This window comes from Ursus americanus, chromosome 3, assembly GCF_024610735.1.
Source record: "Ursus americanus isolate L20-20 chromosome 3, mUrsAme1.1.p, whole genome shotgun sequence".
Classification (NCBI taxonomy): domain Eukaryota; kingdom Metazoa; phylum Chordata; class Mammalia; order Carnivora; family Ursidae; genus Ursus; species Ursus americanus.
In genome coordinates this window covers 1,753,006-1,780,730 of record NC_142129.1, presented here as the reverse complement: position 1 = coordinate 1,780,730, position 27,725 = coordinate 1,753,006, and the positions used below count along the sequence as shown (strand labels likewise).

Genomic DNA, 27,725 nt, shown 5'->3' with positions numbered 1-27,725 from the left:
CTGCTCATTGGCAAAATACATGAAAAGTTATTAAAAGTGGTGATTAGTAACAAAACAAATAACATAGTTGATGAGATGCCTTTGTCCAGTGAGTTAGTTCACTGTTCTCTTAGAAACTAGTAGGGCCAGTTGTTAATCTCCCAGGGAAGACAGACTTGGTGCTGCTCTCTACAAACCAGGGAGCTCACCGATGTTGTGAAATCAGCACGTCCTTTGCTGTTCGTCAGCCTTGAGCTGAATAAACAAGTCCATGAAGACTTTTTTTGTCTAACTCATAAACTAGAGGACATCTTTTAAAATCTGTTGATGACTTTGTAACAAACTAACACAGACTTAATGTGTGATGTCATGGGAAAAGCAGAGTTGGTACAGAACACCATGGTGGTTCAGTAGGGGTTTGATCCAGTGTGTTCCAGTCCTGGAAACTGGACCCTTTTGTATCCAAAAGGCAGTCTTGTTCCTCTCCTGTATGTAAGAGTATACCTAATAGAATGTCAGTTCATCACTCCTGTGGCAGGTGACGTTCTCCTCTCGCTTTGTGAAGATCTGAGCAGTGAGTACAGGTACCCACTTGTTCCCGCACTGAGAGCAGAAAGGTCTCCTCTTGACTGTCACTTCGAGAGGAAAGTCAGGTCTTGTGGAGTAAACCTGTTACCTGAAGCCGTGGGAAGTACACCTTGATTGTGGGGGAAAGAATTGGGAACAACTTGAAGAAGTCTTCTGAATACCATATGTACAAAGTTAAGAGTGATGGCCCCCAGGAGTGTGGTGAGTGGGTAGATGCAAGTCCCACTCCCTTTGTAAAAGTTATCATGAGAATAGTACTGAATAAAAGGACACATTCAGAAGATCGGGCCCTGGATGCTTTCTGGAAACTTAAGTTTGTTGAACCGAAGTCACACTTGGTGTTCTGGTTAGGAATTCATTTGTAGAATGCCATTCTGTCAGAGAAGGCAATTAAATAGCATTTGCCTGATGAATGAGAAATATGTTAGTATTCTCTGTGTTGTCCAATATCAAAATTAAAAAATAAAATTATAGGGGCGCCTGGGTGGCACAGCGGTTAAGCGTCTGCCTTCGGCTCAGGGCGTGATCCCGGCGTTCTGGGATCGAGCCCCACATCAGGCTCTTCTGCTGTGAGCCTGCTTCTTCCTCTCCCACTCCCCCTGCTTGTGTTCCCTCTCTCGCTGGCTGTCTCTCTCTGTGTCAAATAAATAAATAAAATCTTAAAAAAAAATAAAAAATAAAAAAAAATAAAATTATGGACGTATCCTCCTCTTAAACTTTACATAGCACCTCATACCCGTTGGTTGTGATGATAAACAGTACTTTTGCTTTGAGGGGCTTAGTTTCTGATAGGGCTTTTCGTAAATAGATTTATTAGGTTTTTCTTGTGATCCAATGTTTATTTTTTAACCTAATTTAAAATGTAACCGTGCAGTTTCCATTGTGTTTGTTTCCAGGAGTAGCGTGTACTTAGGAGGGTCACCCCGTGGGTGTGTGCTGTCCTGGGCCTCGCTGCTGGTGAGGGCTGCCTGGGCCCTGTGTGCCGTCTGCAGGGCTCTGCACTGTGCGCTCGCCGTCTTCCCTCAGCAGTCGATAAAGACCCTGGGAGCTACTTCGAGATCAGACGAATCCTGTTTTCTCTCAGCCTTTGCCCACTCATTTTAGCACGCATCAGTAGATGTTGTCTGCACCGTTTATTACCGTGAGGTGTTTGGTGATTGTTTTCCTCTTTCCTTCTCCATTTATTAACTGAATTCTGTGAGAAGAGATTTTTCTTCTCTCTCGTTTATGTATTTACTTGGTCATTTATATAAGTATGGAGACGCAGGTACACATTTTACCATATACATTAAAGGCTACTACTATCGTTATTGCATAACCTCACTCCAGTCATAAGAGAATATTAGAAAAACCCAAATCGAGGAGCAGAGTCCAGGATATAAAAGACAGAGGTGGGGGAACTGTGATAGATTGGTATGGATTAGGAAGAAATAGTAATTCAGTGTGGCGTCTGGTCCTGGATGCGATCCTAGAACAGGCGAAGATCATCAGTATAAACATTGGTGAATTTCTTTTTTTTTTTTTTTTTTTTTTTAAAGATTTTATTTATTTATGTGACAGAGAGACAGCCAGCGAGAGAGGGAACACAGCAGGGGGAGTGGGAGAGGAAGAAGCAGGCTCCCAGCGGAGGAGCCTGATGTGGGACTCGATCCCGGAACGCCAGGATCACGCCCTGAGCTGAAGGCAGACGCTTTAACGACTGCGCTACCCAGGCGCCCCAACATTGGTGAATTTCTAATAAAGTTTGTAGTCTAGGTAGTAATGTCAGGCGATCATTAAAATTCCTGCTCTTGCTAACTGTATTCTGGTTATGCAGGGGCAGTGGGGTTAGAGAGAGAAGGGGTAAGGAAACTCACTGTATCCTTTCTACAACTTTGTCTAAAATTAATTCAAAGTAAAAAGTTTTAAAACTCAGTTTAAAGAATACTACTAAGTGAGTAACAGTGCAGGTGGCCTAGCTACGGTGAACCTTGTGGAGGTGGCCGAGCGGCGTCTCTGAGACCCTGGTGTGGGTGGTAGTCTGGTTGGAGGGGAAGGGGAGGCCTCCATGCCTGTGAGTCCCGTTTCTTCCCTCCTCCCTCCCTCCAGGTGTGTCACGATAGTGGTCCTCCCTCGTCCCCTCCTTGACCGTTCATCCTCTGTACCCTGTTACTGCATAATACGTAGAGGATGTGGTCGCTTCTCCCCACCTTTGCGGTCCCACTCGCACTGGTTTCTGCTGTAACTAACTGTAGGCTTAGTTACAGCTGCTCTGCTGGCTGAGGCAGCATTTTGCTCTGATGGTCTGTCCGAAGGCGTCTCTATAGGGTGGGTTCAGCATCTGAAGAGCAGCTTGGTGCCTGGAGGAGCTGGCCTGTCCATCTAAGCAGTCGTTCTTCCCAGGAGGAATTGGGAATTGGGCTCACCAACATTTATAAGGGTGACTGATTAAGGAGTATGGATGAGATTTACAATTTACAATTTACACCATTTTTGAAATTATTTTTCAACCTCCTGAGGGAGTTGAGAACATTGGAATTACTGACTGGATTTAGGATTTGTCTGGCCAGTATTCTGATTTTGGTGGCAGTAGCTGATGGTAGGGAGATGTAGGTCTTTCTCATGTCAGCCTTAGTAGGTAAGTGATTTTACATTCTATTCTCTTAATTTATCATGACTTTTTTTTTCTACTTTAAAATCTTTCAAGCTTCAGATTTCCCAGTTGTACCTTTATTCTTTCTAAATTTATTTATTTATTTATTTATTTATTTATTTTTTATTTTTTTTAAAGACTTTATTTATTTATTTTGACAGAGAGAGACAGCCAGCGAGAGAGGGAACACAAGCAGGGGGAGTGGGAGAGGAAGAAGCAGGCTCCCAGCGGAGAAGCCCGATGTGGGACTCGATCTTGGAACGCCAGGATCACGCCCTGAGCCGAAGGCAGCCGCCTAACGACTGCGCTACCCAGGCGCCCCTATTTATTTATTTTTAAAAGATTTTATTTATTTATTTGACAGAGACCGTGAGAGAGGGAACATAAGCAAGGGGAGTATGAGAGGGAGAAGCAGGCTTCCCGCCGAGCAGGGAGCCCGATGCAATGCAGGGCTAGATCCCAGAACGCTGGGATCGTGACCTGAGCTGAAGGCAGACGCTTAACGGCTGAGCCACCCAGGCGCCCCTGTTCTTTCTAAATTTAACCTTTCAATCATTACATTAGACATGATGCTAAATATCAGGATTATAAAGAATAAGACTTAGGCCTTATTCTGAAGAAATTTATAATTTACTGAAAGAGAAACAAATACAATTAAGATTACCTTTACTCTTTCCTCTCTCCGGGTGCACTACAATAAAAAATGGTTTTCTCTTTACACTCCGTTATGTCTGTAAGTGATAAAATCCTAGAGCCTTTGTTAGGCACGTAAATCCAGACCCTGCTAACTGTTTAGTATCAGCACACTTGTGTGGTTTGAGCTTGGTTTGCACGGGAGCAGCCTCGGTGTCTCTTCCTGTCGGGTGTCGCCCCGCAAGGCTGCTTCCGCTCCCACAGCACGCGCAGTCACAGCCTGCTCTTTCCTGCTTAGAGGCCTCGCTCGCTATCTGCTCATACTCTGATCATTCGTTACTTGCTGTTTTAACTGATGCAGTTCAAGTTGCGTTTTCTTATTTTCTGCCCTGAGGCTAAAAATGCCCTCCTCTCCAGGATAATGGTCCCCACACTAGCGCTCTGGCCTGGTGTGCTGGAGAGCGATCTCCTGCAACATTTTGGAGGCAGCATCTTTGTAGATGATACCCATGTGGCCTCGTAATTTCGACTAGTGCAGGCACAGTCATTTTCTGCATGGAGAGTGGTAAGCCCTCTGTGCTGAGTACGCTTCCGTGAATGGCTTCTTTGCCAAGGCAGTCTCATTACATTGGCGACTCACTGGCTTCTTGTGCGGAGGAGCAGGAGTGATGGTGGTCTTCTAGGGACAGCTTCATGGGAGAGAGGACGTTGAAGTGGAGTCTCACCTAAGATGAGTGGTGCGTCCTACGTGTGTATTTTGGTGTCAGGAGGGAAGGAAGGCCAGATTGGGCGGAAGGGAACAGCGCATTTGAGGCTTGAAGGACAGTTGGAGGGAGAGAGGCACTTGAGGCAGCGTCAGGAGATGGCGCAAGAGAAGTCGGGAGAAAGAGGAGGAAACGTTCTGACCGTAACACTCCTGTGCTATGGCTGTGTTTGAACTTCATCCCTTTGAGCACGTTGGTGGTTCTCAGATTAGGTCCTCAGATAGGCTAACGTGGAGTGGAAAATAAGGACAGTGTAATAGGTTTTGCATAAATTGGGTTAATTTAAATAATTGAGCATTGAGAAGAGATGATTCTTGTATTTGATGTTCAATGATCTTTTAGGAAACGATTAAGAAGAGGTTGCATTTTTTGTCGGGTTTTAAAGGGTTGGCAGCCCTCTGTGAGATGATGTACATAGAGGTTGGGGAGTCACAGAAGGGGCTGAAGCTGAAGGGTGGCTGATCCCTCCCTGTCGTTCTTACTACCTGTTAACTCGTCAGTCCCTCAGGCCTCTCAGTGTCCCTTCTGTCCTGCCCTGCGGTGAGACGGTCTCCGCAGCCAGAACTAGAGCTCTCGGGCTCATCCTTCCTTCCCACCTGACTCTTCTGCAGATGGTTGCTGAGTCCAGTTCCTCCCCGGCCCTGCCACCTCGTGCTCTCTCCCACTGCTGGGGTGTTTTCCCATCTTGTCATCCTGTTGAACGCGTCCTTCCAAACTGCCTTCCAAATTTGCCTTTTCTTCAGAGCGTTCTCTTGGTCGCTGAGGCAGAATACCTCTCCTTTCCCCACGCTTATACCCCGTGCGTGGCTTGGTGCACAGGGGCAAAGACTGTCTGCCTGCGTCAGGCTTCAGCGCTGGTGTCTAGGACTGTGTCCGGCACACAGTGCGAACTCAGTAAACGGGCTTCTTTTTTCTCCCACCAGACTCTGAACTCCTTGGGAGCAAATGCCTCACTTACTTTTAAAATCTCTGGTGCCTGGCATGATACATGTATCACTGAATATTTGTCGAGTGGATAAATGCACGTCCTGTGCCTCATTTGAATGTCTTTTGAATGGAGACGTTCTCCAAGACGGGGAACATACGAAGAGGCTCTGGTTCTGATCCGGAATTGGGTTACGTGTTTAGGGGCCGCGTACTGACGATTGACATCATGTGTAGACATCGACTGTCTGCGCTGGCACACTTTGCTTTCTGCGCTGGGCTGGCTGTTCGTGGCAGTCTTTGTGTCCCGATCTTTTTGATTGCTTAGTTTGCCTTTTCTAGACCTTCTGTGTCCCATGATTCTCAACACCACCTGCTCCTCATGCTTTCTTGTCAAATTTTGAAGATCAAATTTTTTTCCTGTGGCCTCCCTCTCCCCTCTTTTCTGATAATCTTCCAAATTACTCATGTATAATGAAGACAAATAATTTTTTAAATTTCTCAGAATGTAAAATAATCTTTTTCAAAGTAAATAGCATACTGCTTAGTGGGTTAAGCTCTAGGCCATCTGAGTTCAGATCCTCGATCTACCACTTTCACACCTCACTTTGCTCGTCTGTAAACAGAAAAATATAATAGTACTTACCTCATAGGCTCGTTTTGAGGAATATGTGAATTAACCGAAGCCAGGGGCTTAGAATATTACTTAGTGTGTGGACAGAAGCCTTCAGTCCCTGTTAGTTTTCTGTGTGTGGCACACGTGGCCTCCTCTCCTTGTCGTTCCTGTGCCAGGACGCAGTAGACGAATTGGTGTTGGTGGTACCGGTGCTGCTGTTCTTAGAGTCGACTTTGCGGTGTGCCTGACCTGACGTAGGAAATGGTTGACCTCTCCCAGGAGACCGTTTTCTTTTGTCTGCAGAATATTTAAAGGGCGTAAGTCCTCTTTGAAAGGCCTTGTTAGCATTTTCAAAATACGATTTTATTGTTGAAATTACATATCAGGGTTTTTGTGTGTGTGTGTATGTGATACACAATCGATTATTTTGGATTGGATTGCTATACTTTATTTTTTTGAAATAAATTTCTCTTTTTTTTTTTTTTTTTTTAAAGATTTTATTTATTTATTTGACAGAGATAGAGACAGCCAGCGAGAGAGGGAACACAAGCAGGGGGAGTGGGAGAGGAAGAAGCAGGCTCATAGCAGAGGAGCCTGATGTGGGGCTCGATCCCATAACGCCGGGATCACGCCCTGAGCCGAAGGCAGACGCTCAACCGCTGTGCCACCCAGGCGCCCCAAATAAATTTCTCTTTTAAGTAGGAAACGTTATAGCCCTAGGGCACAGGTAAGAGAAGTGACCCTCACATTTGTAAGATGTCCTGTGTCCAGGGATTTTGATTTACAGGTAATCAAAAGTTAAGAATCTTTACCTTCAACACATCCAGTATTGTCCCTTGTGGTTTCGTCGCTCCCATACCATGAGCTTCAAACTGAAAATAGAATTTCTTTTTTTTTTTTTATTTTTTTTATTTTTTTTAAAGATTTTATTTATTTATTTATTCGACAGAGATAGAGACAGCCAGCGAGAGAGGGAACACAAGCAGGGGGAGTGGGAGAGGAAGAAGCAGGCTCATAGCAGAGGAGCCTGATGTGGGGCTCGATCCCAGAACTCCGGGATCACGCCCTGAGCTGAAGGCAGACGCTTAACCGCTGTGCCACCCAGGCGCCCCTGAAAATAGAATTTCTAAGTCCAGTATTCAGTTAGAATCTGACTGTGTTCTTTGGTACTGAGTACCTATTTTGATTTTTAAAAAATTGCAACCTAGGTACTGTGTTGTATCCCAAAGTGCTTTTCCGCTGTTACGGTTACTCCTCCTTTTACACTGCTTTGTTCGACTTAAAGGAAACGTTCGTTCAGTCATTTCATAAGTGTATGTTGGGTACCTACATGTGCCTGATGTTGAGTCAGATGAAAGCAACGGAGTGGTCAGTGGAAAATGAGGTCCTTGAGCCCGTGCGGCTTTTAGACGAGCGAGGACTAGGAACTTACCTGTGTGTGGAGGTAAATGTAGGGGCTGTTTTGCCAGCATGTACCATGTTTTTAAGGTGAAATGTTGGTTTGTTGAATTTCAGACTTTTTTTTTTAAATTCACTTAGCCAATATACAGTACATCATTAGTTTCAGAGGTAGTGTTCAGTGATTTTTAGCTGCACGTAACACCCGGTGCTTATCACATCACGTGCCCTTAATGCCCATCACCCAGTTACCCCATCCCCCCACTCTGATTTCAAACTCAGGTGTGTTTTTTCATAGTTGTAACAGTGTATACTATTTTAAGGACTCTTTGCTTTTTAGTTATAACCAAATAATGAACATATATTAAATCTGGACAAGTGGAGATAGAAGGAAAAGAAATTATAGACACAAACATACCAGTTCTATTCATAAATAAGGATATTGGCTAGAAGTTTTTATCTAGAAGCTTTCCCTAATTCTGACCGTCATAACTTTGCACCTTTTACTTTAAATTTTCTAGCCCCCCCCCTTTTAATTAATTAAAATTTAAAACAAAATATTTTTCTGACTTTGGTCGTGTGGTAGATAAAGGCTTTTTATTTGAAATTCAAGAAATGAAATTATCTATAGTGGAAAACATCTGGAGGATTTCTTTTTTTTTTTTTTTTAAAGATTTTATTTATTTATGTGACAGAGAGACAGCCAGCGAGAGAGGGAACACAGCAGGGGGAGTGGGAGAGGAAGAAGCAGGCTCATAGCGGAGGAGCCTGATGTGGGACTCGATCCCAGTACGCAGGGATCACGCCCTGAGCCGAAGGCAGACGCTTAAACGACTGCGCTACCCAGGCGCCCCTGGAGGATTTCTTTTCAAAGTAATCTCTGTGCCCAACGTGGGGCTCAAACTCATAATCCCAAGATCAAGAGTTGGAAGCTCCTTTGACTGAGGCAGCCAGGTGCTCTGGATTTATTTCTTTGGCTTTAAATTTTGTCAGTGAGGAACTTTTCATTCTGCACACTGTTGATTTACATATCAGTGTATAATTTTAAATTGGCTTAATTACTTGCCTTCTGACACTTTTGATATTGTTTGTTTTTGTTAAGAGATCTACATTTATTCATTTTTATGATGATTCATATGTAACGTCTGGACTGTTCATATTCTTTTGGATTACATTTATAAAAATCAAGTGCCCCCACACTGTGGACTGGAACAGTTCTGGGGGAAGGAGGGTTCTCTTTAAGTATTTTTATTTTATTTGAAATGTTTAAGTTTCCCATTTATTACTTTGGTTCCTTCTACATACCAAATAAGTTTGTTCAAAATTTAGTTTTATGATGAAAAGAGAATTTTTAAAAATTCAGTAACAATACTGAATTTTCTTTCATCAAAATTTATTGAGATAATTGTAAGCTCATGTGCAGCTGTTAGAAATAATACGGAAAGATCCCTTGTTCACGTTGCCTGATTTCCCCTGGGGGGTTATATTTTGCAAAACTGTAGCATGATAATCACAGCCAGGATATTGACATTGATATAACGCACTGATACTATTCATTTACTCCCGGTTTTACTTGTACTCTCGTGGGTGTAAAGAAATCAGATTTTATTCTTAGAAAACTGCTGAAATACTAACTTTAATTAGGTCTGTGATCTGGCAGGGGGCCGTTTAACCTCTTGTGCCTCAGATTTCTCATTAAGTCAGAATGTTTGTATGATCTTTAGAATCCTTTTTCGGTCAGGACATTCTATAATTTTTGTTTGAGAGTATTTTAGAATTTGAAATTACAGCTTTCTTTATCTTCTCTCTTTTTGTGTCTAGGAAGAAAAGGCTTCTCTTTTACATCGTACTCAGGAAGAAAGAAGAAAGAGAGAGGTAAAAACAGTTTTGTTAATGGTCTCTTTAAATAAGCATTTTTCCATAGCATTTAAATAAGTCTTGGCTTTACTGTCGTACATGTGTATAGGTAGATGCATGTTGTATGTGACATAACATATGTATTTTTATGTATATTAAACTTGAAAAGCATTTCTGGATTTTTTGGATTTTATAACAAGTAATTTATTCTGGTACCAGTGTGGAAAAGATGGACTAAAAGGGCAGTTTTCAGAATAGATGGGGAAAACAGGCTTTTATAAAGTTCACTTGCCTGCTCATGATAATGGTTTCCAGAAGATCTAGAAAGACTTAGTATATCATGTTCACGTTTTGCCAAGCAAAAGAAGAAAACTCACTCTTAAGGCAAATATCTTAACTGTTTGTGAAGAAGATAGATAAACAAATGGAGCTAGTGACATTTGTTGTTTTATTCTTTATTTTATTTATTTTTATTTTTTTGTTTAATATATTCTTTATTTTATATTTCATCTCTCTGTTGACAATTTCTAAACATGGCTTTATTTTTTTGGTTAATCAGCAGTTATGGTGTTTTATGGCCTGCTTTTCCAGATTTTTGTTTTATTTTGTTTTCTAATAATTCATTCGTTCCTTTAACGAATATTAATTGAGAGCTTGATATATTCCAGGTACTGTTCTGCTTGCTGGGCATATAGATAGTGAGTAAGACAGATAATGTTTTTTTGTTTTTGTTTTTTAAAGATTTTATTCAACAGAGATAGAGACAGCCAGCGAGAGAGGGAACACAAGCAGGGGGAGTGGGAGAGGAAGAAGCAGGCTCATAGCGGAGGAGCCTGATGTGGGGCTCGATCCCATAACGCCGGGATCACGCCCTGAGCCAAAGGCAGACGCTTAACCGCTGTGCCACCCAGGCGCCCCAAGACGGATAATGTTCTTGCTGGGTTCTAGAGCACAGATGTTAACCAACATATTGAGCCGGTGATAAGTGCCATGAAGGCAGTGAGCAAGGTGATGGTGACAGGGAAGGGTGTTCAGGGAAGACTAACTCTGAGTTGGTTAGGGTTGAGCTGATAACTGAAGGACGAGAAAGCAGCTGCCTTATGGAAAGCTGGAGGAGGAGCCTTCTTGGTGAAGGAAACAGCAAATACAAAGAGTTTTAGGCGGGGTTTCTCATCCTCACTGCTGTTGACATTTTGGACCAGGTAATTCTTTGTTGTGGGGGCTTATCCTGTACATTGAAGGGTGTTTAGCAGCATCCGTGGCCTCTGCTCTGCCCACTAGATGCTACAGCACTCCCTCCCTCCAGTGGAGATAATTAAAAATACCCCCAGAAATTACCAGATGTCCCCTGGGTGGTAACATTGCTGTCAGTTGAAAATGACTGCTCGAACGAGAGGTATTTATCGGTTGATGTCTTTCATCTCTCCTGGAAATTTTTCAGCCTTCATCTCTTCAGTAGTGTTTCTGCTCCGTTCTTCCTCTGCTCTTCTTCTTGGACTCAAATTACTTACATAGTTGACCTTCGCGTTGTGTCATATGTGTCTCCTGTATTCTTCTGTATATTTATCCTTTTGAATATTTCTGCTTTGGTTTGGATATTTTCTTCTGACCTGACTTCTGATTTACAGATTATCTCTTTACCAGTGTCTAACTGTTACATATATCCATTGAATTCTGAATTTCAGAATTTATTCCAGTTCTAGAATTTTCTTTTATTATTTCATTTATTTCCCAGTTCTCTTTTAATTTCATGAACATGATTATGGGTTATTAAAGATAATGTTTAAACTCCAGTTTTGGGTCACCTATGGGTTTGTTTCTGTTGTTTGTCCTCTTGATTTTTAGTTCTTGTCTTTTGTGTGGTTATTTTGGTTGAATACTAACAGTTTATATGGCAAAGTGAAGAGCAAAAGAGCTCTGTTTTTGAAGAGCATTGCATTTTCTTTTGTCAGGCAACAGGAAGAAGAACCAGTCACCTTTAATTAATACAGGGTTTGGCTGGTTTGCAGCTGGTCTTCAGGCCTTGTCAGGATCAGTGTATTTCCAGTGTACCTATGATGGAGCCTTTAGGTCCCTGTCCCAGCCAGAAGGCTGGAATGCTACCAAGCCGTCCTCCTCAGTGAACAACTGAATGAATAAAAATAAATGTTTTGAAAACTCATGGGACCGTATATGGGTTTTTAATTAAGTGATCTTAGAATCATAGTAATGAGTAGATTCCCAAACTAGGTTTAAGTTCAGGGGTTCCTTTGCTGTAACCACTTGAAGCTCAGAAAGTACACTTGCGTGACCTCATCAGTGTTCTGTCATCCTAGGACTGTGTGTGTGCATGTGTGCATTTAAAGCCTGCAGGTGGCATTCATAGAAGGCCTAAACAATGTCATGCGGTACGATGAGTACAGGCTTTGAATTCCAACTCTCTCACGTCTTTCAGCATCACTTTATCTGCCTCATAAAACCGGGAGTAGTAGTCATCTAAGATGATTGTGAAGGGTCTCTCTTAGGGCTGGCACACAGTAGGTTTTCAAACAGTGGGAGCTGCACTGGTTAGGATGATGTGAAGAGTAAATATTTTTGCTAAGTCACTGAAAATTTCAAAGACAGTCTTAATCAAAACTGGAATTTTATGCTTTGAGATAAGAAAAGTGGCTTTTAGGGGCGCCTGGGTGGCACAGTGGTTGAGCGTCTGCCTTCGGCTCAGGGCGTGATCCCGGCGTTAGGGGATTGAGCCCCACATCGGGCTCCTCCTCTATGAGCCTGCTTCTTCCTCTCCCACTCCCCCTGCTTGTGTTCCCTCTCTCGCTGGCTGTCTCTATGTCTGTCGAATAAATAAATAAAATCTTAAAAAAAAAAAAAAAAGCAAAGTGGGTTTTATAATCGATGTTTGGGTTGTCTGTATTCTTTTCATATTTAAAACTATAATTGTTATTATAAGTCTTACTATGCTGGGGCGCGTGGGTGGCTCAGTCGTTAAGTTAAGCGTCTGCCTTCGGCTCAAGTCATGATCCCAGCGTTCTGGAATCGAGCCCCGCATTGGGCTCCCTGCTCAGCTGGAAGCCTGCTTCTCCCTCTCCTCCCCTCTGCTTGTGTTCCCTCTCTCACTGTCTCTCTCTCTCTCTGTCAAATAAATAAATAAAATCTTAAAAAAAAAAAAAGTCTTACTATGCTGTGAAATGTTGTAGCCATTTTGGAAAAGTCTGGTGGTTCCTCAAATGTTAATTCCACTCCTAGGCTTACACCCAAGAGAAATGAAAACCTTTGTCCACACAAAACTTTTACATGAATGTCCACAGCAGCATTATTCATAATAGCCCAATAGCCCAAATGTCTATCAGGTAGTAAATGGATAAGCAAAATGTGAGACATCCATATGGTGAAATAGTAATTGGCCATAAAAAGTAGTGCAGTACTGATACGTGATACAACATGGGTGAACCTTGAAAATACCGTGCTAAGTGAAAAAAGTCAGACACAAAAGGCCACATATTATATGATTCCTGATAAGAAATGTCCAGAATAGGCAGTCCCATACAGACAGAAGTTCGGTTAGTGGTTGCCGGAGATGGGGGGAGCCAGGGCGGGGGTTGAGGAATGAGTGCTAATGGGTACAGGGGGTTTTGGAGTGGGTGAGGAAAGTATTCTAAAATTAGGTCGTGGTGATACTTGAACTTTGTATATTTTAAAAATTGGTAAATGTTACACTTAAAAGTGAATTTTGTGATATGTGAATTCTATAGCTGTTTTTTTTTCTTACATCTTTGCTAGCTTAATATCATTTCACTATGACCAATTATTCCTTCCTCCCTCCATTATGCAGGAGGAAAGGCGAAGATTGAAAAATGCAATAATTATACAGTCATTTATACGAGGCTATAGAGACCGGAAACAGCAAGTAAGTTTGCTTTTAAGCTGAGAAAGAATTAGCCATGCCAGAGCTTATTTTAAATATGGCCTTGGAGTCTTAGAAGTGGAATCTGTTTTGTGGGTATTTTAGTACACCTGTGTAGTGAAAGTTAATGTCGATAATAGTGTTTTCCCCAGTGATTAATTTTAGTAGTTTATATTTACATAAAGATTTATAGATAGGGAAGTTTTGAAGTGATTTTCAAATAGTAAAACAGAAACATGGGCCACAACTAAAGATGGAAGTGTTGGAAGAGTCTTTGGGGGATTGAAGGGTCTTCATTCCAAGTTTTCTGGGTTTCATTTCACCGTTTCGCAAGAACCCCGGTGTACGCTTGGGCTGCCCCGGCTGCGCACCTGCCCGTCCCACTTGGTGTCGTTTGTCTTGCCTCCAGCATGCCATCCAGAGAAGCGCGTTCGATCGCTGCGCCGGTGCCTCGCAGTCGGGCGGCACTTTCTCCATTGCCAGCGGGCCCAACCTTACCCTCCTGGTGAGGCAGCTTCTGTTTTTCTACAAGCAGAACGAAGACTCAAAACGTTTGGTGAGTGTTAGCTACACTTTCACTTATCCTTGTTTGTGTGTTTTCCAGCGTTTTTTTGTTTTTTTTTAACGGGGTCAGATAACCGTCCAGTGTGCCTTTGTGAACGTCCCTCAGCCCGCCATGATAGGTCGTCTTTGTGGTGATGTGCTCTGCCTGGTAGAGGGCGAAATAAATTATCAGTAGGATTTTTTTCCTTCATTTTTTTTATTATGGAAAATTTCAAATATAAGACAAAGTAGAATAATCTATTAAGCCATCTGCCACGTACCCAGGACTCAGTGTCCGTAGTCGTCAACACCTGTCTCACCCGGAGCCCTCCGTACCTGTGCCTTCCTTCCGTCACTGTGATACAATCCTAAATCTCGTTGCCTGTAATCTGTAAATACTGGAACTCTCTAGCACAGAGGGTCTCACTCTTAAAATATCCCAAATATAACTGTATCCCAAATATAACTGTAGGACTGTCAAATTTTATAGGGTTCTGATGTTACCAGTGATGAGAAACAGTGTTGGAAAATACCGATTGGTGCATAGATGAATAAACTTTTTAAAAATGCAGTTTGTTACTTCAGTTTCTCAGGAAATATTAAGAGATTTCTATGTAATTATTAGGTTAAAAATACACTTACTCTTAGGAATTCTTGTTTACTTGTAATAGAAATCTCAAATTACATTAAAAGGTGGTATACAATGAAAAGTCTTCTGTACCACAACTGTACATACTAGAAAGATCCCCATAAGAAATATAAAGACAGAAACACTTTATTGCTTATCTGGTGTTTGGCTTTAAAAGCCAACATTCCTTCCTGAGTTGACCTAGGCTGGAACCTCAAAGAACTTTCCATAAACTAGGGCCAGTCTAGAGAGGCAGTAAAGTGGCTTCATCTGCCCATTCTAGACTTTCCTTAAGTGTAGCCTCTTTCCGGGCTTTCTGTCTGTAGTTCATGGGAAAATGAATCAGAGGAGTACAGTAGCAGGTAATCGGGCTTGCTTTCTGGAACAGTCCGTTGCCGTCTTCGTGTACTCTGGTCCTACAGATTGAGAGATTGCTAAGGGACACCAACATGTGGGTGCACCCCTTTCCTCTGGAGAGCTGCTCCTGCCCTGCTCATGTGTCAGGGTTGGTCCGCGGTCCGAACACGGCTGCTTTAGTGGCCATTCACGCACAGCTTGGGGCTGAATGTACCTTTGCCGCCAGCCCTTAAGCAAAACAAAGCAAAGTGTTCCTTTGTGGATTCTGAAACCCTACACAGAATTAAATGTCATCAACCTGGCTAATAGAAGAAAAGTGAACTTGAATGTGTATTCAGTTTGCAAACAAAAATGCAAGAACAACGAATTAATTGTGTGGGGAAAGAGGCCCTTTGCCCCAGTCTTCCATGCTCCCTGATTCTCCCCCCAGGAGTAAGCATGAAGCCACTTTTGTGTTTTTCTAAGATGCTCCGTGCAAAGCTAGGTATATATGGCTGTGTCTCCTGCATTTTCTCCCTTAATTATTTTTTATTATTATGACTTTAAATTAGGGTCTCTGCTAAAATAGTGTACTCGGATTATATTGAATTATTCTGGGGTTCGTAATTGCCTTACTTTTGTTCTTGACAAAGTTGCCCTCCACTTTGGACAGTACTGTAAAACGTCTAATTGTCTAGTATAATTGTCCGCGATCAAAGATGCCAGCTAGTCTGTGCTCAGCTTCCCTGGAGTTAGTCTTGAATTCCAGGAAATTCTCGTGTCATTGTCTTGGGAAAGTCATTTGCCTTGCTTCAGCTTTACATCCTCCCTCCTGATTCCAGTACCTTTTTGCTTTCCTGGTTGACGCCCTCATTTTATTGTTACAGAGCCTCAGTTGACTTCCCGAGAAAGGATGAGTAAGGTGTTTTTAAAACTTTACTCATCTGCATTTAGTAAATAGTAACAACAAAAAATTAGGCAAAGTAAGTGTTTATCATACAACTTTTTGGATGTTGTTGGTATGTTTGTCCAGGTTGTGAAATACAGTATCAAAACACAGTCCACGATTGCCTGGGGGTGCAGTCGTTTAAGCGTCTGACTCTTGGTTTTGACTCAGGTTGTGATCTCAGGATGGTGAGATCAAGCCCGGTGTCGGGCTCCGTGCTCAGCCCAGAGTCTGCTTGAGATTCTCTCTCCCTCCCGCTCCGCTCCTCCTCTTGCACTCTCTCTTCTCTCTCTCTTTCTGTCTCTCTCAAATAAATAAATAAATAAATTTATTAATTAATAAAATCTTCAAAACACAGTCCAGAGAATGTTTAAGTAAAGTATCACTACTGCTTTGAGGTTTTTTTTTTTATTTCATAAGCAACTTGAAACATAATTACTTGGTTAATATGTTGATGGCCTTATTCTTGAAGTTCCTACAGTTGCCCTTTAGACTTTTATGTTTAGTTATTGTATCTGCTATTTTTATTTGTTAAGATGGCATGCAATGTAGAATGAACTACATGTCAGAGTACAGAAAGTATTGTATCCTGTTGGTTCCTGAGAAAAAACGGACGGGGTAGCTCCAAACACCTCAAGAAGAAAGCTTGTGTGTAGGAAAATTTGTATTTGGTATGGGTCACAGAGTTATTTCCACCCAACCTAGGACCTATTGTAATTTGTTTTATAAAACGCTTTTGCATTTTAGTATTTTGTCTGATAACATTTTATATGAAAGAAGTACGTCTGTCAGAGAAGAAATTCCTGAAAGATAACAGGCAGAGAAAGAATGTGGCACGTTTGTAAGTAGCCACACTTAAGAGGCTTTTTTAATTTTAACTAGCTCTAAATGGGTCTTATGAAATGAACAAATAACAGTCAGTTTTACAAATACATAGTACAGAAGGTAGAAGAGATTCCTTGTTAAGTATTGAGTTTTCAAAGTCATTTATGGAAGCTACGTCCATAGCAGGTAGGCCTCCTGGGTAGAAGTTAGAAATCTTACCCAACATTTGTAGAATTCACTGCCCCGTCATTGTGTCCAGGAGAACGGGGCGTCTGGTCACTCTGGCACATCCTTGCCTTTTTTTCCCCCAACTCTACTGAGGCAAAGTTGGCAAATAAAATTTTAAGATATTTAAAGGGTACGCCATGGTGATTTGACATATGTCAGCGTTATGAAAGGATCTGTCTCGTCTCTCTCGCCTCACATACTACGTACCTTAGCTTTTACTGGGCGTAGTGGAACCGTATGATCCTCCTTCATACCAGAATTTCATGGAGTTAGGGAAGGGGAGTATCCAAAAGGAAAGGGGCTGGAGACACAAAGGCAAAAGGTAAAAAGAAGAAACAGATATCCTTGTGTACCTTACGATTAATATTGTATTTCTCACGTATTTTCACTATGGATTGCTGGTTTTTGCAAATGAGCTGTTTTTCCGATTTAGATGGGTTTTAAGTGTAATTTGTTTTAATAATAAATTTAGTGATTTATCTTAATATTGATGTGCTGTTTTAAGATAGAAAATCCAAGACGTGTGGTATATACTACAAAATAAAGCCTGATTGAGAAGATAAACTTTTTATCATCTTTTGATTAAGTATCAGTTTACCACGTAAGGAAATTTGGAGTGTTATGTGCTGTAAAACTGAGCTTTTTATGGATTGGGAGTGACCTGCGCGTTCTGCTGTTTCAGATACGGATGTGCCAGAGCTTAATTAAACACAGCTCTCTGTTTGTCCGGCAGTTGGATGGATCCGAGAGGCTTACATGTTTACTGCAGTTAAAGAGGTTGATGAGCCTCTGTTGCAGGTAAATCCCATCAAGTCATCAGCTTCTCACAGGTGTGCAAAGTCCTGAAGCGCTCTTTGAAGGAGTTAATAAGCACTTTTAGGGGGATGCACGGATTGTAACACTTGTCACACTACATTTGTGGTCTTTGATTTTCCTCGTCTGTTTCTCCCTCTGTGATTGTGCATTTTCATCTGTACAAACCCAGTGCCAGCATGCTGTTTGGCACTTAAAAAGTGATCCAGAGGAAGTGTGGGGGACAGACTGGGTGGTGATTGCCCTGTGTGTCCTTGAGTCATGCCTGTTTTCAGAGACCTCTGGTACTAGAACAGAGTGGCTCAAACACCACAGTGAAGGAGAGTCATTTGCGGGAGCTTGGGATGACATTTGCCATCCAGTAAGTATGTAAATACGTTTTGTTCTGTTTTTACAGGTTATTGCAAAACTGTAATGATGACAGTTTGAATGTTGCACTTCCAATGAGGATGCTTGAGGTGTTTTCATCTGAGAACACTTACTTGCCTGTGTTACGAGACGCTAGCTATGTGGTGTCCATCATTGAACAGATTTTGCACTACATGATTCAGAATGGTAGGTAGCAGGTGGGGTCGGGGCTGCGCGTAGGCACACGTGCCCTAAACACCCGGAATGATTGTGACAGGGCACTACCGAGGGGCGCGCCTGCTGGGGGCACGAGTGCCGACCTTTGTCCTCAGCTCTTCCCACCCTAAACACTTGGAAATGTGGCCCACTCTTTAAATTTTCCTGTTGCTTGAAAATGAAGCAAATGAATGTGTGCTTCCAGAAACTGTTGTGGGTGCTTCGCTTACACGTCCCTGCAGCATCCAGTCCTCCCGCGGATGAGCCAGCAGCCGTGTCCCAAGCTGGTAGAGCGGTAGTGCCGCAAGTATGAGACACGTGTCAGCATGATCCCAGTCTTCACATCAGTTCAGCAGAGGAGAGGAAGAGATGGAGTCTGAGTTTTCTTGCTGACTGCGTGTTAAAGCTTTTATGCATTGACACTCTTCTGATAATGACAGCATTGTGTAAGGTATAATAACCTGGATCCGAGCTTCCTCTGAGGACACATTAGTGACTATGAAATACATAGGATTTCTAAAACTTTTGTGATGAATTAAGCAGTGTAAAACAAAAATTTAGAAATCTGACTGCCAGTTATCTCACAGCTGGAAGTCAAACACTGGAGGGCTTGGACTTCAGAAGTATTAGCGTTAAAAAAAATGTATGTTATTGGTCATAAGAGGGGCTATAGGTGGTTCTGGAAGGCAGAAGTCACTGGTAAAACCAAAAATAAATTTCCTTTTGTTTTCCAGAGGTGATGGACTAATCTAGGATAAACCTAGCTAATTTAATCCTCAGTACTAAAACTAAAAATTAAATCCGTAAACATCTCAACCTTACCATTTAGCTTAGGTTTAAAAAAAAAAAAAAAAAGAGGGGGCGCCTGGGTGGGTCAGTCAGTGAAGCGTCTGCCTTCAGCTCAGGTCATGATCCTGGGGTCCTGGGATCGAGCCCTGCGTCAGGCTCCCTGCTCAGCGGGGGTCTGCTTCTCTGCCCTTCTCCTAGATGTGCATGCACGTGCGCGCTCTCTCGCTCTCAAATAAATAAAATCTTCTTTAAAAAAATGGAAACCTACTTAGTTTGTTGAAAAATTAGGGAGTCAACTAGAGTTAAATTGAAACCTGTGGGATTTGATCTTTTAAAAAAACCAAGTAATGGTAATTAGAAATCATCCCTTGTATCAGTTGATGCGTTATTGTGTCTATCGACTTAAGGCTAAGCAATCCCTGAGAATTTTTACTTGTCTTGTTTTCTAAAAGTGTAAAGAACATAACTAAGAAATGCATTATTTTGAAATGTGTCTAGAAGTAGAAAGTGTGTCACAATCCTGGGGTGAAACTGCTGCTTCTGGCACCTTCTGTGGGGACACGCGGTGATGCCATCAGGTGATGCCACAGCTCGGTGCGGTGCTCGGGGCTCCCCGCGGCACGTGTGGCTGCTGTCTGTCGCATGCGCCGTTTGCTACTGACTGTGCTCCCTGTGCTGTGCTTTCATCCCTGTGACTTACGTCACTGGACGTTTGTTCCTCTTCGTTCCGTTCACGTGGTTCCCCGGCATTAGGAGTCTGTGCAGTTGGGCACTGTTCACGGATTATAGTTTGTATTGTTATACATGATGTTCTGTGACTTAATGTGGAGTTCCCTGACGAACGCAGCAGAACTTTGTCCTCCAGCCATGCTGTCTGGTAATCTGTTCAGTACCTACCGAGACTGACGCTCACATATTAATGGTATAACATTTTAAAATTTTCTTGACATGGTATTTTTTAAAAATCTTGATGTATTCCCTATGCTGTCTTTTTTAATTTTATTTTTATTTTTAAATCTCCATGACTTTCTTATTTTATGGGTGGAAGTTAGTACCTCTTAGTCCCCCTCATCTGTCCCACCCACTCCCATCTTCTCATAGCAGAGGACATTCAGGCTTCTCTGTCGAGTTCCGCTAGTGATCAAAATAGAGGAGGTTGGAGTGGGAGTTACAGATAGGCCTAAGCGTGAGCACTGAGCAGTCAGTGTTTAGTGGTCCTGACTCGAGGGCACATTGTGGTGTCTGTCTGATCAGATGGGGGCTCCCAGTTGTGGGGTAATGGTGATAGGGGTGGAAGCCGGCCCTGCGGGTGGTGAAAGGCAGAACAAAAAGGATAGAAATTTATTGAATCCACCTCAGGGTGCAGAGGCTGGGCTGTCTGCCTGGAGGCAATGGGTGGGGGCTGTTTGTAAAGGGGGAAGGTGAGGAGGTCTGGGGACACATGGAATTTTCTCCCTTTTTTGGTAACTGCCTGGTTGTAAGTAGCCCATTGGTCAGTTAGGGCCTGTGGGTATTTCGAGGTATGTCGCCTGATGGACCTGTCTGTGTTCAGCCAGGGCCTTGTGCCCTCATCAAGTTTCCATTGCTCAAACCTGTTGCCTAAAAGCGGCCTCTTCATAAATTTGTGTAGGACTGTTTTCATAAAGTAAACCAAATGGATTGTGTTTTTAATGTGCGCTACCAAATGTGTCTGGACAATAATGAGACGTTCACAAACTGTACCTGAAGATTGCTCTTACCCCTTTATGGAGAGGGGCAAGTATATTTAAGAGACTGTAGGATTCGGATCATCGGTGGTGCCAGAGTTGGTGTTCACTGCACACCCCGCGGTCCCATCCAAAGCTTAGTCAGGTCAGGGAAGTCGTGCTTCAGCTTGAATTCCCTGGTGCCCGTATTGTGGTCTCCAAAGCCATCATTTCCTCTAGAAGGAACTGAAGAAAGCCCTGGAGAAAAGGCTGGTGGGTGCCGGGTCCTGGCTCCTGGAGGCCAGGACAGGTGAGTCTGGAGATGCTCCCTGTGAGCCGAGGCGCTCAGGCCTGCCCAGAGCCGGGACGGTGGGAGAGTCCACGAGGGTAACCGCTGCGGTAGCTTGCAGTGTGCAGTGTGTCAATGAGCTTAAGTCCGTGAGTTCAACAGGCTTTTTAAAACCGCAGAACTGGTTAAATTCTCGGAGGGTGCTTAAGAGGCAAATGAAAGCCATCACAATATATGGACCGTACCCGGATCCTGATTCAAGCAAACTAGTTAAATAAGATTTATAGCAAGAGAGAGTTGGAGACTGGAGCACTGACTAGATGCTTGCGATAGCAAGGAATTGTTGTTAATTTATTTTAGCTGTCATAATGGTATTTTTAAGAAAAATAAAGTTCTTTGATGACACACTGAAATAATATATTTTATACTTGCTTCCCAATGAATGGAGGAGTGGGTGATGGGTACATGGAGTTTATATACCATTTCAGGCTACTTATGTTTTAACTTTTCCTTAATAAAAAAGTTGAAGGGGCTCCCAGCTGGCTCAGTCGGTAGAGCATGTGACTCTTGATCTTGAGGTCATGAATTCAAGCCCTACATTGGGTGTAGAGATTACTTTAAAAAATTAATAAACTTCAAAAAGGGGGGGCATTGTCTATTTAACTAGTAACATTTAACAAAAAAGGAAAGTTGAAGAAGAATTAAATTTGGACCTATGGGGATTTATAAAAAGCATTTAAAAATTGACACATTTTTCCTCATTATGATTAAGGTAGCAAATTTTAAATATGTGTTTTTCCTTTCTTTTAGGGTATTATAGATCTCTCTATTTGTTAATTAACAGCAAGCTTCCATCAAGTATTGAATATTCTGATTTATCTCGAGTTCCTATAGCAAACATTTTGCTAGAGAATGTTGTGAAACCATTGCACTTTACTTACAACTCCTGCCCAGAAGGAGCAAGGTGAGGATGGGATACTTACTGATTCTGTATCTAACAATAACTTTTACATGGATGCTATTTTATGTATAGACTTCAAAGTCAGATTTTTACTTTATTAATGTGACTCAGTTTAAAGACGTTTTCTGTTTCATGGGGCGCCTGGGTGGCTCAGCCGTTAAGCGTCTGCCTTCAGCTCAGGTCATGATCCCAGGGTCTTGATATCGAGCCCCGCATCGGGCTCCTGCTCTGTGGGGAGCCTGCTTCTTCCTCTCCCACTCCCCCTGCTTGTGTTCCCTCTCTCGCTGGCTGTCCCTCTCTGTCAAATAAATAAAATCTTTAAAAAAATTTTTTTTTAAAAAGAAAGAAAAAGTTTTCTATTTCTGTTTGGCCTGTACCCTAATATAAATTTATAATTCTGATGATCTGGTTATTTTCCTGTCTTCTAGTAGCTAATGAAAGGTATGAAAACATGGCAGAGTTTTCTCAATAGGGAAGGTACAAGATCCGTTAATTTCAAGGCAATTTTGTTGATACTGAATGCTTAACTTCAGTTAATTTAGAAAAGAATATTTTGTAAGTTAGTTTTAATCAGTGATTTTATGAACAATATGTTTTGATTAAAGCTCCCGTTTTTCTTTTTCAGGCAACAAGTTTTTAGGGCCTTCACTGAGGAGTTGTTGGCAGCACCTTTTACAGATCAGATTTTTCACTTCATCATTCCAGCCTTAGCGGATGCACACACTGTTTTCCCTTATGAGCCCTTCCTGAGTGCACTGTTGCTACTGGAGAGCAGGTGCTCCAGGACAAGCAGTGGGGCACCGTGGCTCTTCTTCTTTGTCTTAACTGTTGGCGAGCATTACCTGGGTATGACATACAGGGCGGGTTTCACCTGAGCTCACACATACGCGGTACTAGCAGAAGGAAGTCAAGAGAAGGGAATCCAGTGCAGGCACATGTTGTTAGGGCGGCCTCTGGGGAAGCGTGTATTTGTTGAAGGTCTGTGTCCGAGACAGGGTCCCTGGGGAAAAGTTTCTAGGCACATACAGTCGGATGCAGGGACGCCTGTCTGGCTCCATCAGTGGAGCGGGCGACTCTTAATCTCCAGGTTGTGAGTTCGAGCCCCACCTTGGGTGTAGAGATTACTGTGAAAGGGGGGGGGGGCCTGATTCAGATACATGGTACAAGGCCACACAGATTCAAAAGAATTTTAAAGTCGAATGGGAGAACTCCTGTGAGTGCAGGGGTATCATCCCCATTTATGCCGAACTTCTAATGTGTGCCTGCTCTAGAATTATGGCATCTTTCTCGATATATTTTCATACATCTGTACATGAATTGTTAGAATTCTGATAATAAGCTGTGGTCAGAAATGTCTCTCTGAATATAAGAAAAATGATGCCTGAGTTTTCAGTTTCTGTTCGATCCCTCCTAATGAAATGTTACTGTTTTACAAAGGGACCCTCTCTGAGGAAGGACTGCTGGTGTATTTACGGGTGCTCCAGACCTTTCTGTCTCAGCTTCCAGTTTCACCTGCCGGTACAAGCTGTCAGGATTCGGCCAGTGACTCGGAAGATGAGGGCGAAGAGGCAGACAAGCAGCCGAGCGCTCCGGTAACTCCGGGGACCCGGGGGTCAGCCAGCGGGTGACACTGCACATCATCCCATCTGATTTTGAGGTCACTTTTCACTTTGTGACCATCCTTATTTTTAACTCTATAAGTGGTACATTAAAGCGTTCTTGTCGTAAAGCATTCAGACTGCAGATGAAGTCCCTTCCCCTCCACGGCCACCCTGCTCTTTCCAGAGAGGACCGTCCTGGCGACTGGGGATCGGGGTGTTCTTCCACACCTTCTCCTGCCCATCCACAGACGTACATGTGGGGATACGTAGTTGTGTGGGTTTTTATGCAGAGTAGGTCATGCTGTATACTAATTTAATTGTTACTTGGGACATTTTCCTAGAAGTGAAATTGTTGGGTTAAAAGGCTAATCAGTTCCTAGTTCTCAGGAAGGGCACTTACTGTGTGCCAAGCACTGTTCTATTTTTAAGAATTTTTTTATAGCAGCTTTATTGAGATATACTTTACCATAAAATTCGCCCTTTTAAAGTGATGTACAGTTCAGTGATTTCTCGGTATACTCGCCTACCTGCAGCCACCACCACTTGGGTAGAGCGTAGTCTGCACAGAAACCCGCTCCTGTCAGCAGCCACGCCCTCCCCTTCTCCCTGCCTCAAAGGGAAGAAAGGTTAAGTTCCTCCTTACCCTAGCTTGTGGACACCAAGTAATGTCTCCTGTTAATTTTTGGCAGTTTTGTAGATGACAAGTGTTACGATTTATTTGAAGATGAATTTTGAATTTATTGTCACATATAATCTCTGTGGTCCCCTTTCTCCCATTGCTCACCTAGCATGGTTTGCTGTGTTTGTTCAAGGAATAAAAAGCTTTGTATTATACACACACACAATTTGTGTGTCTTCAGTGATACATCTGCTGCTTTTTCTTTTAATTACACAATTGAAATAATTTGAGATATGACTGTCATTGGTTTAACTATTTTTTTTGTTAGGAAATTTCACATTGATTAATACTCAGTCCAATCCCAGGAAGAGTACTCCAGAGGGCTCAGGTTTTCCAGAGAAAATAAATCTTTAGGATCTTATGACGTGAAGGGATGTGTTAGCACTGTGCCTTCCGATACAAATAGCTTCATTAGCAGAGATGAAAAAAGTCGTAACGATAAAAGAAAACAGATGAGTCATTGCCCCTTATAGCTAAGGGAAGGGGTAATTACAAAGGGGCAAAAGTGAGTGTTTTGGTGGAAGCTGGAAGTCTTGCATCTGTCAGAATTCAGAACTGCACACAAAAATGTTAATTTTTTATATAGTAAAAAAATATGTGGGATTCTGTAGATGGAATGTAGATAAAACTTTTTTGTTTTTAGAAGACACTTCTTTAATGCTTAATTACTTCTAGAGAAGCTGTGAAATTAAACTGTACACAGTACAGTTTGTATGCACGTGAAGCCGAGGCTCTGGGTTGCGTCTGCTGGAGAGATGCTAGGAAATCCGTCCTCACTGTGGACACAAACACAAGAGCAGAACATGAGACGCAGGAAACAGAGAAGAACACTCAGGCTCACTTGCTTGTGGTTACTCTTCTGCAACATATAAAAAGTGCAGCTCGTCTCCCTCCCTGTTTATCTTTTATTTTTTTCCTCTCCCTTCCCCTATGTTCATCTGTTTTGTTTCTTAAATTCCACATGAGTGAAGTCATATGACATAAGAGACTCTTTTTTTTTTTTTAAAGATTTTATTTATTTATTTGACAGAGAGAGAGAGACAGCTAGTGAGAGAGGGAACACCAGCAGGGGGAGTGGGAGAGGAAGAAGCAGGCTCCCAGCGGACGAGCCTGATGCGGGGCTCGATGCCAGGACTCCGGGATCACGCCCTGAGCTGAAGGCAAAAGCTCAACGACTGAGCCACCCAGGGGCCCCAAGAGACTCTTAACTCTAGGAAACAAACGGAGGGCTGCTGTTGGGATGGAGGTGGGGGGTGGGGTAACTGGGTGATGGGCACTGAGGAGGGCACATGATGGAATGAGCACTGGGTGTTGTATAAGACTGATGAACCACAGACCTGTACCCCTGAAACAGATAATACACTGTATGTTAACTAAATTGAATTTAAATTACAAAAAATGTTTTTAAAAGCCCATAAGACTATAGATGAATATGGCTTAGAACTTTTATTTTGAAGTTTCTAAATGTAAGGCTTTGACGTGTGAGCCATTTCATGGGCTAGGCATCCCATAGTCATTAAATTTTTTTTTGACAAACTCCAAAAAAAAAAAGTACAACTTAATTTTGTTACTTTTATTTGTGGGAAGTTTTAGTCCACTTTATTTTTCTTCCTTAATATACAAGGGTTTCAAGGTCTGTGTTACTAGAATTATGTGACTTAGTACTTTTGATTCTCTTTTTCATTTTTTTCTATTTTTCCCTTGCATTATTTATTATCTCTCCCCTCCTGTGCACATTTGGGTTCAGAACCAGTGACCCAGTTGTAGGCCAGGTGCTCGGCAGATCTGACTCAGACTCTCACTTTCTGGCCGGCTCTCTTGACGGCTGCTTAGGTACCGCCTTCTCCTTCCTGTGGCGATTGTGTAGAGTCTAGTTCGACTGCGGCTTTTCCAGTCAGATTTCACTGTTTATCAACTCCGAGGTTTCTGTATCATCAGCTATTGTTGGTGTGTACTTTACTTTAAGTACATACACTACAAAACTAGTGCCGCTGTGCCTTTTCCTAACTCCTTCTATTAGGGGCATCCTCTTTACAGGTTCAAGTTTGGCAGACAGGATTTACTGCTTTTATCTCAAGAAATGTTTTATTTGGTAGATTATTATAAATTACATAAATTATATCCATTTAAGTTTCCAAACAGTGCAGTCAGCAGCACCCAGTGTTGCGTTTAGATATTCATATTTATAGGTACTTGGATATATACGTGCGTATATGAAAAAAGTATGTATCTTTGGTTAGTACCCCAAATAAGTAAATGCACAGTGTCTTCGTTCAGGTTTTATTCAGTGAATCAGATCTTTAGAGAGATTAAGATATAAAATATCTCTCATTTGATTTTTAAAAAATAAATTATATAATATTAGGACTATTTTTGCTTAAGCTGTAATCTCCCAAATAATTTAAAATGGAAATTCTGCTAGATGATGATATATTCCTACACATGTATGCTTAGTACAGTGGTATCTAAAAATATGAAATTAGTTTTTCTTACAATGTCAATACTGAAATATTGTCATATCAGTAGCCAAAAACTGAGTATTTACAGTTCCCGTGGTCTTCTGCTGGATAAAATTGGTGCCTAATAGAGATAGTGACTGTGGAACTCTAGAGAATTTCCTATGACTTTAATGGATGCATTTGGAAAGATACTGATTTGTCCATTGTAATGTGGGTAACTTTTAGATAATGCCTATCTTGTATTTTCACTTGAAGCAAAATCAGATTTCGTGCGTGTAGCGTAGAGGGTCATTCCTAATAAAACGTCGTTCACTCAGGGCAGCGTATCTGTTGTGTTTTAGGAGGATGGTAGACTGTCGGTCCCGTACATCACAGAGGAGTGTCTGAAGAAGCTGGACACGAAGCAGCAGACCAATGCCCTGCTGAACCTGGTGTGGAGGGACTCCGCCAGCGAGGAGGCCTTCACTCTGATGGCATCCATCGGCCACACGCTTATGGTGCAGCACCGGATGGTGGTGCCCAAAGTCAGGCAAGTGTCGTGGGCGCTGCGTGAGCCTTCCCCCTGTGCTTCGTTTCGGCCTTCCTTGGGACCGGTTTCACCTGCTGTTTTCTGATAGAATGTGTATGATGGAGGGTTCAGCTGTTCAAGCATTTCATGGAGAATAAAAGTTGGTTTTTCTTTCCTAAACTGACCGATACTGTTTGAATCCATTTTCCTGGCCTGTCATGTATCAAGTGAAATAAACTCATTTTTTTAGAGTATCTTGGAAATGAGAGTGGAGTTTAGTCCTAGCCACCTTTTTAAACATTGGACTCATGCCTGTGTTATAGAACCAATGTGTTACATATCTTTGAGGCTTTCCCACAGCACTCTTTTTATCAGATCGCCCTCGACGGTTTACTCTGGCACTCTGAAATTTTTGCTTTTCACAACTTTGAAATAAACTTTGAAAGGGACAAAACAAAACATACGAGTTAGAATGTGGCTTATTTGTACTGAGGTAAGTAAGTGTGACTGTAATGCTAAACTATTTTTCCTCTCTAGTTTGAGTAATAGTTCACTGGTTTCTTGAGAATTTGAGAAATATTTAACAGAGTA

At 42.2% G+C, this 27,725-nt stretch overlaps 1 protein-coding gene across 1 annotated transcript in view; it reads left to right on the top strand.

The window, feature by feature from the left end:
- Positions 1 to 27,725, top strand: part of UBE3C (ubiquitin protein ligase E3C) — a 117,858-nt gene that overhangs the window by 14,715 nt on the left and 75,418 nt on the right. Inside the window, exons 2-10 of the mRNA XM_045792223.2 lie at positions 9,356 to 9,409; positions 13,209 to 13,283; positions 13,690 to 13,836; positions 17,469 to 17,584; positions 17,997 to 18,154; positions 21,737 to 21,890; positions 22,513 to 22,733; positions 23,325 to 23,479; positions 26,968 to 27,155. Coding sequence (XP_045648179.1) covers positions 9,356 to 9,409; positions 13,209 to 13,283; positions 13,690 to 13,836; positions 17,469 to 17,584; positions 17,997 to 18,154; positions 21,737 to 21,890; positions 22,513 to 22,733; positions 23,325 to 23,479; positions 26,968 to 27,155 — 1,268 coding nt within the window. The remainder of the gene's footprint in view (positions 1 to 9,355; positions 9,410 to 13,208; positions 13,284 to 13,689; positions 13,837 to 17,468; positions 17,585 to 17,996; positions 18,155 to 21,736; positions 21,891 to 22,512; positions 22,734 to 23,324; positions 23,480 to 26,967; positions 27,156 to 27,725) is intronic.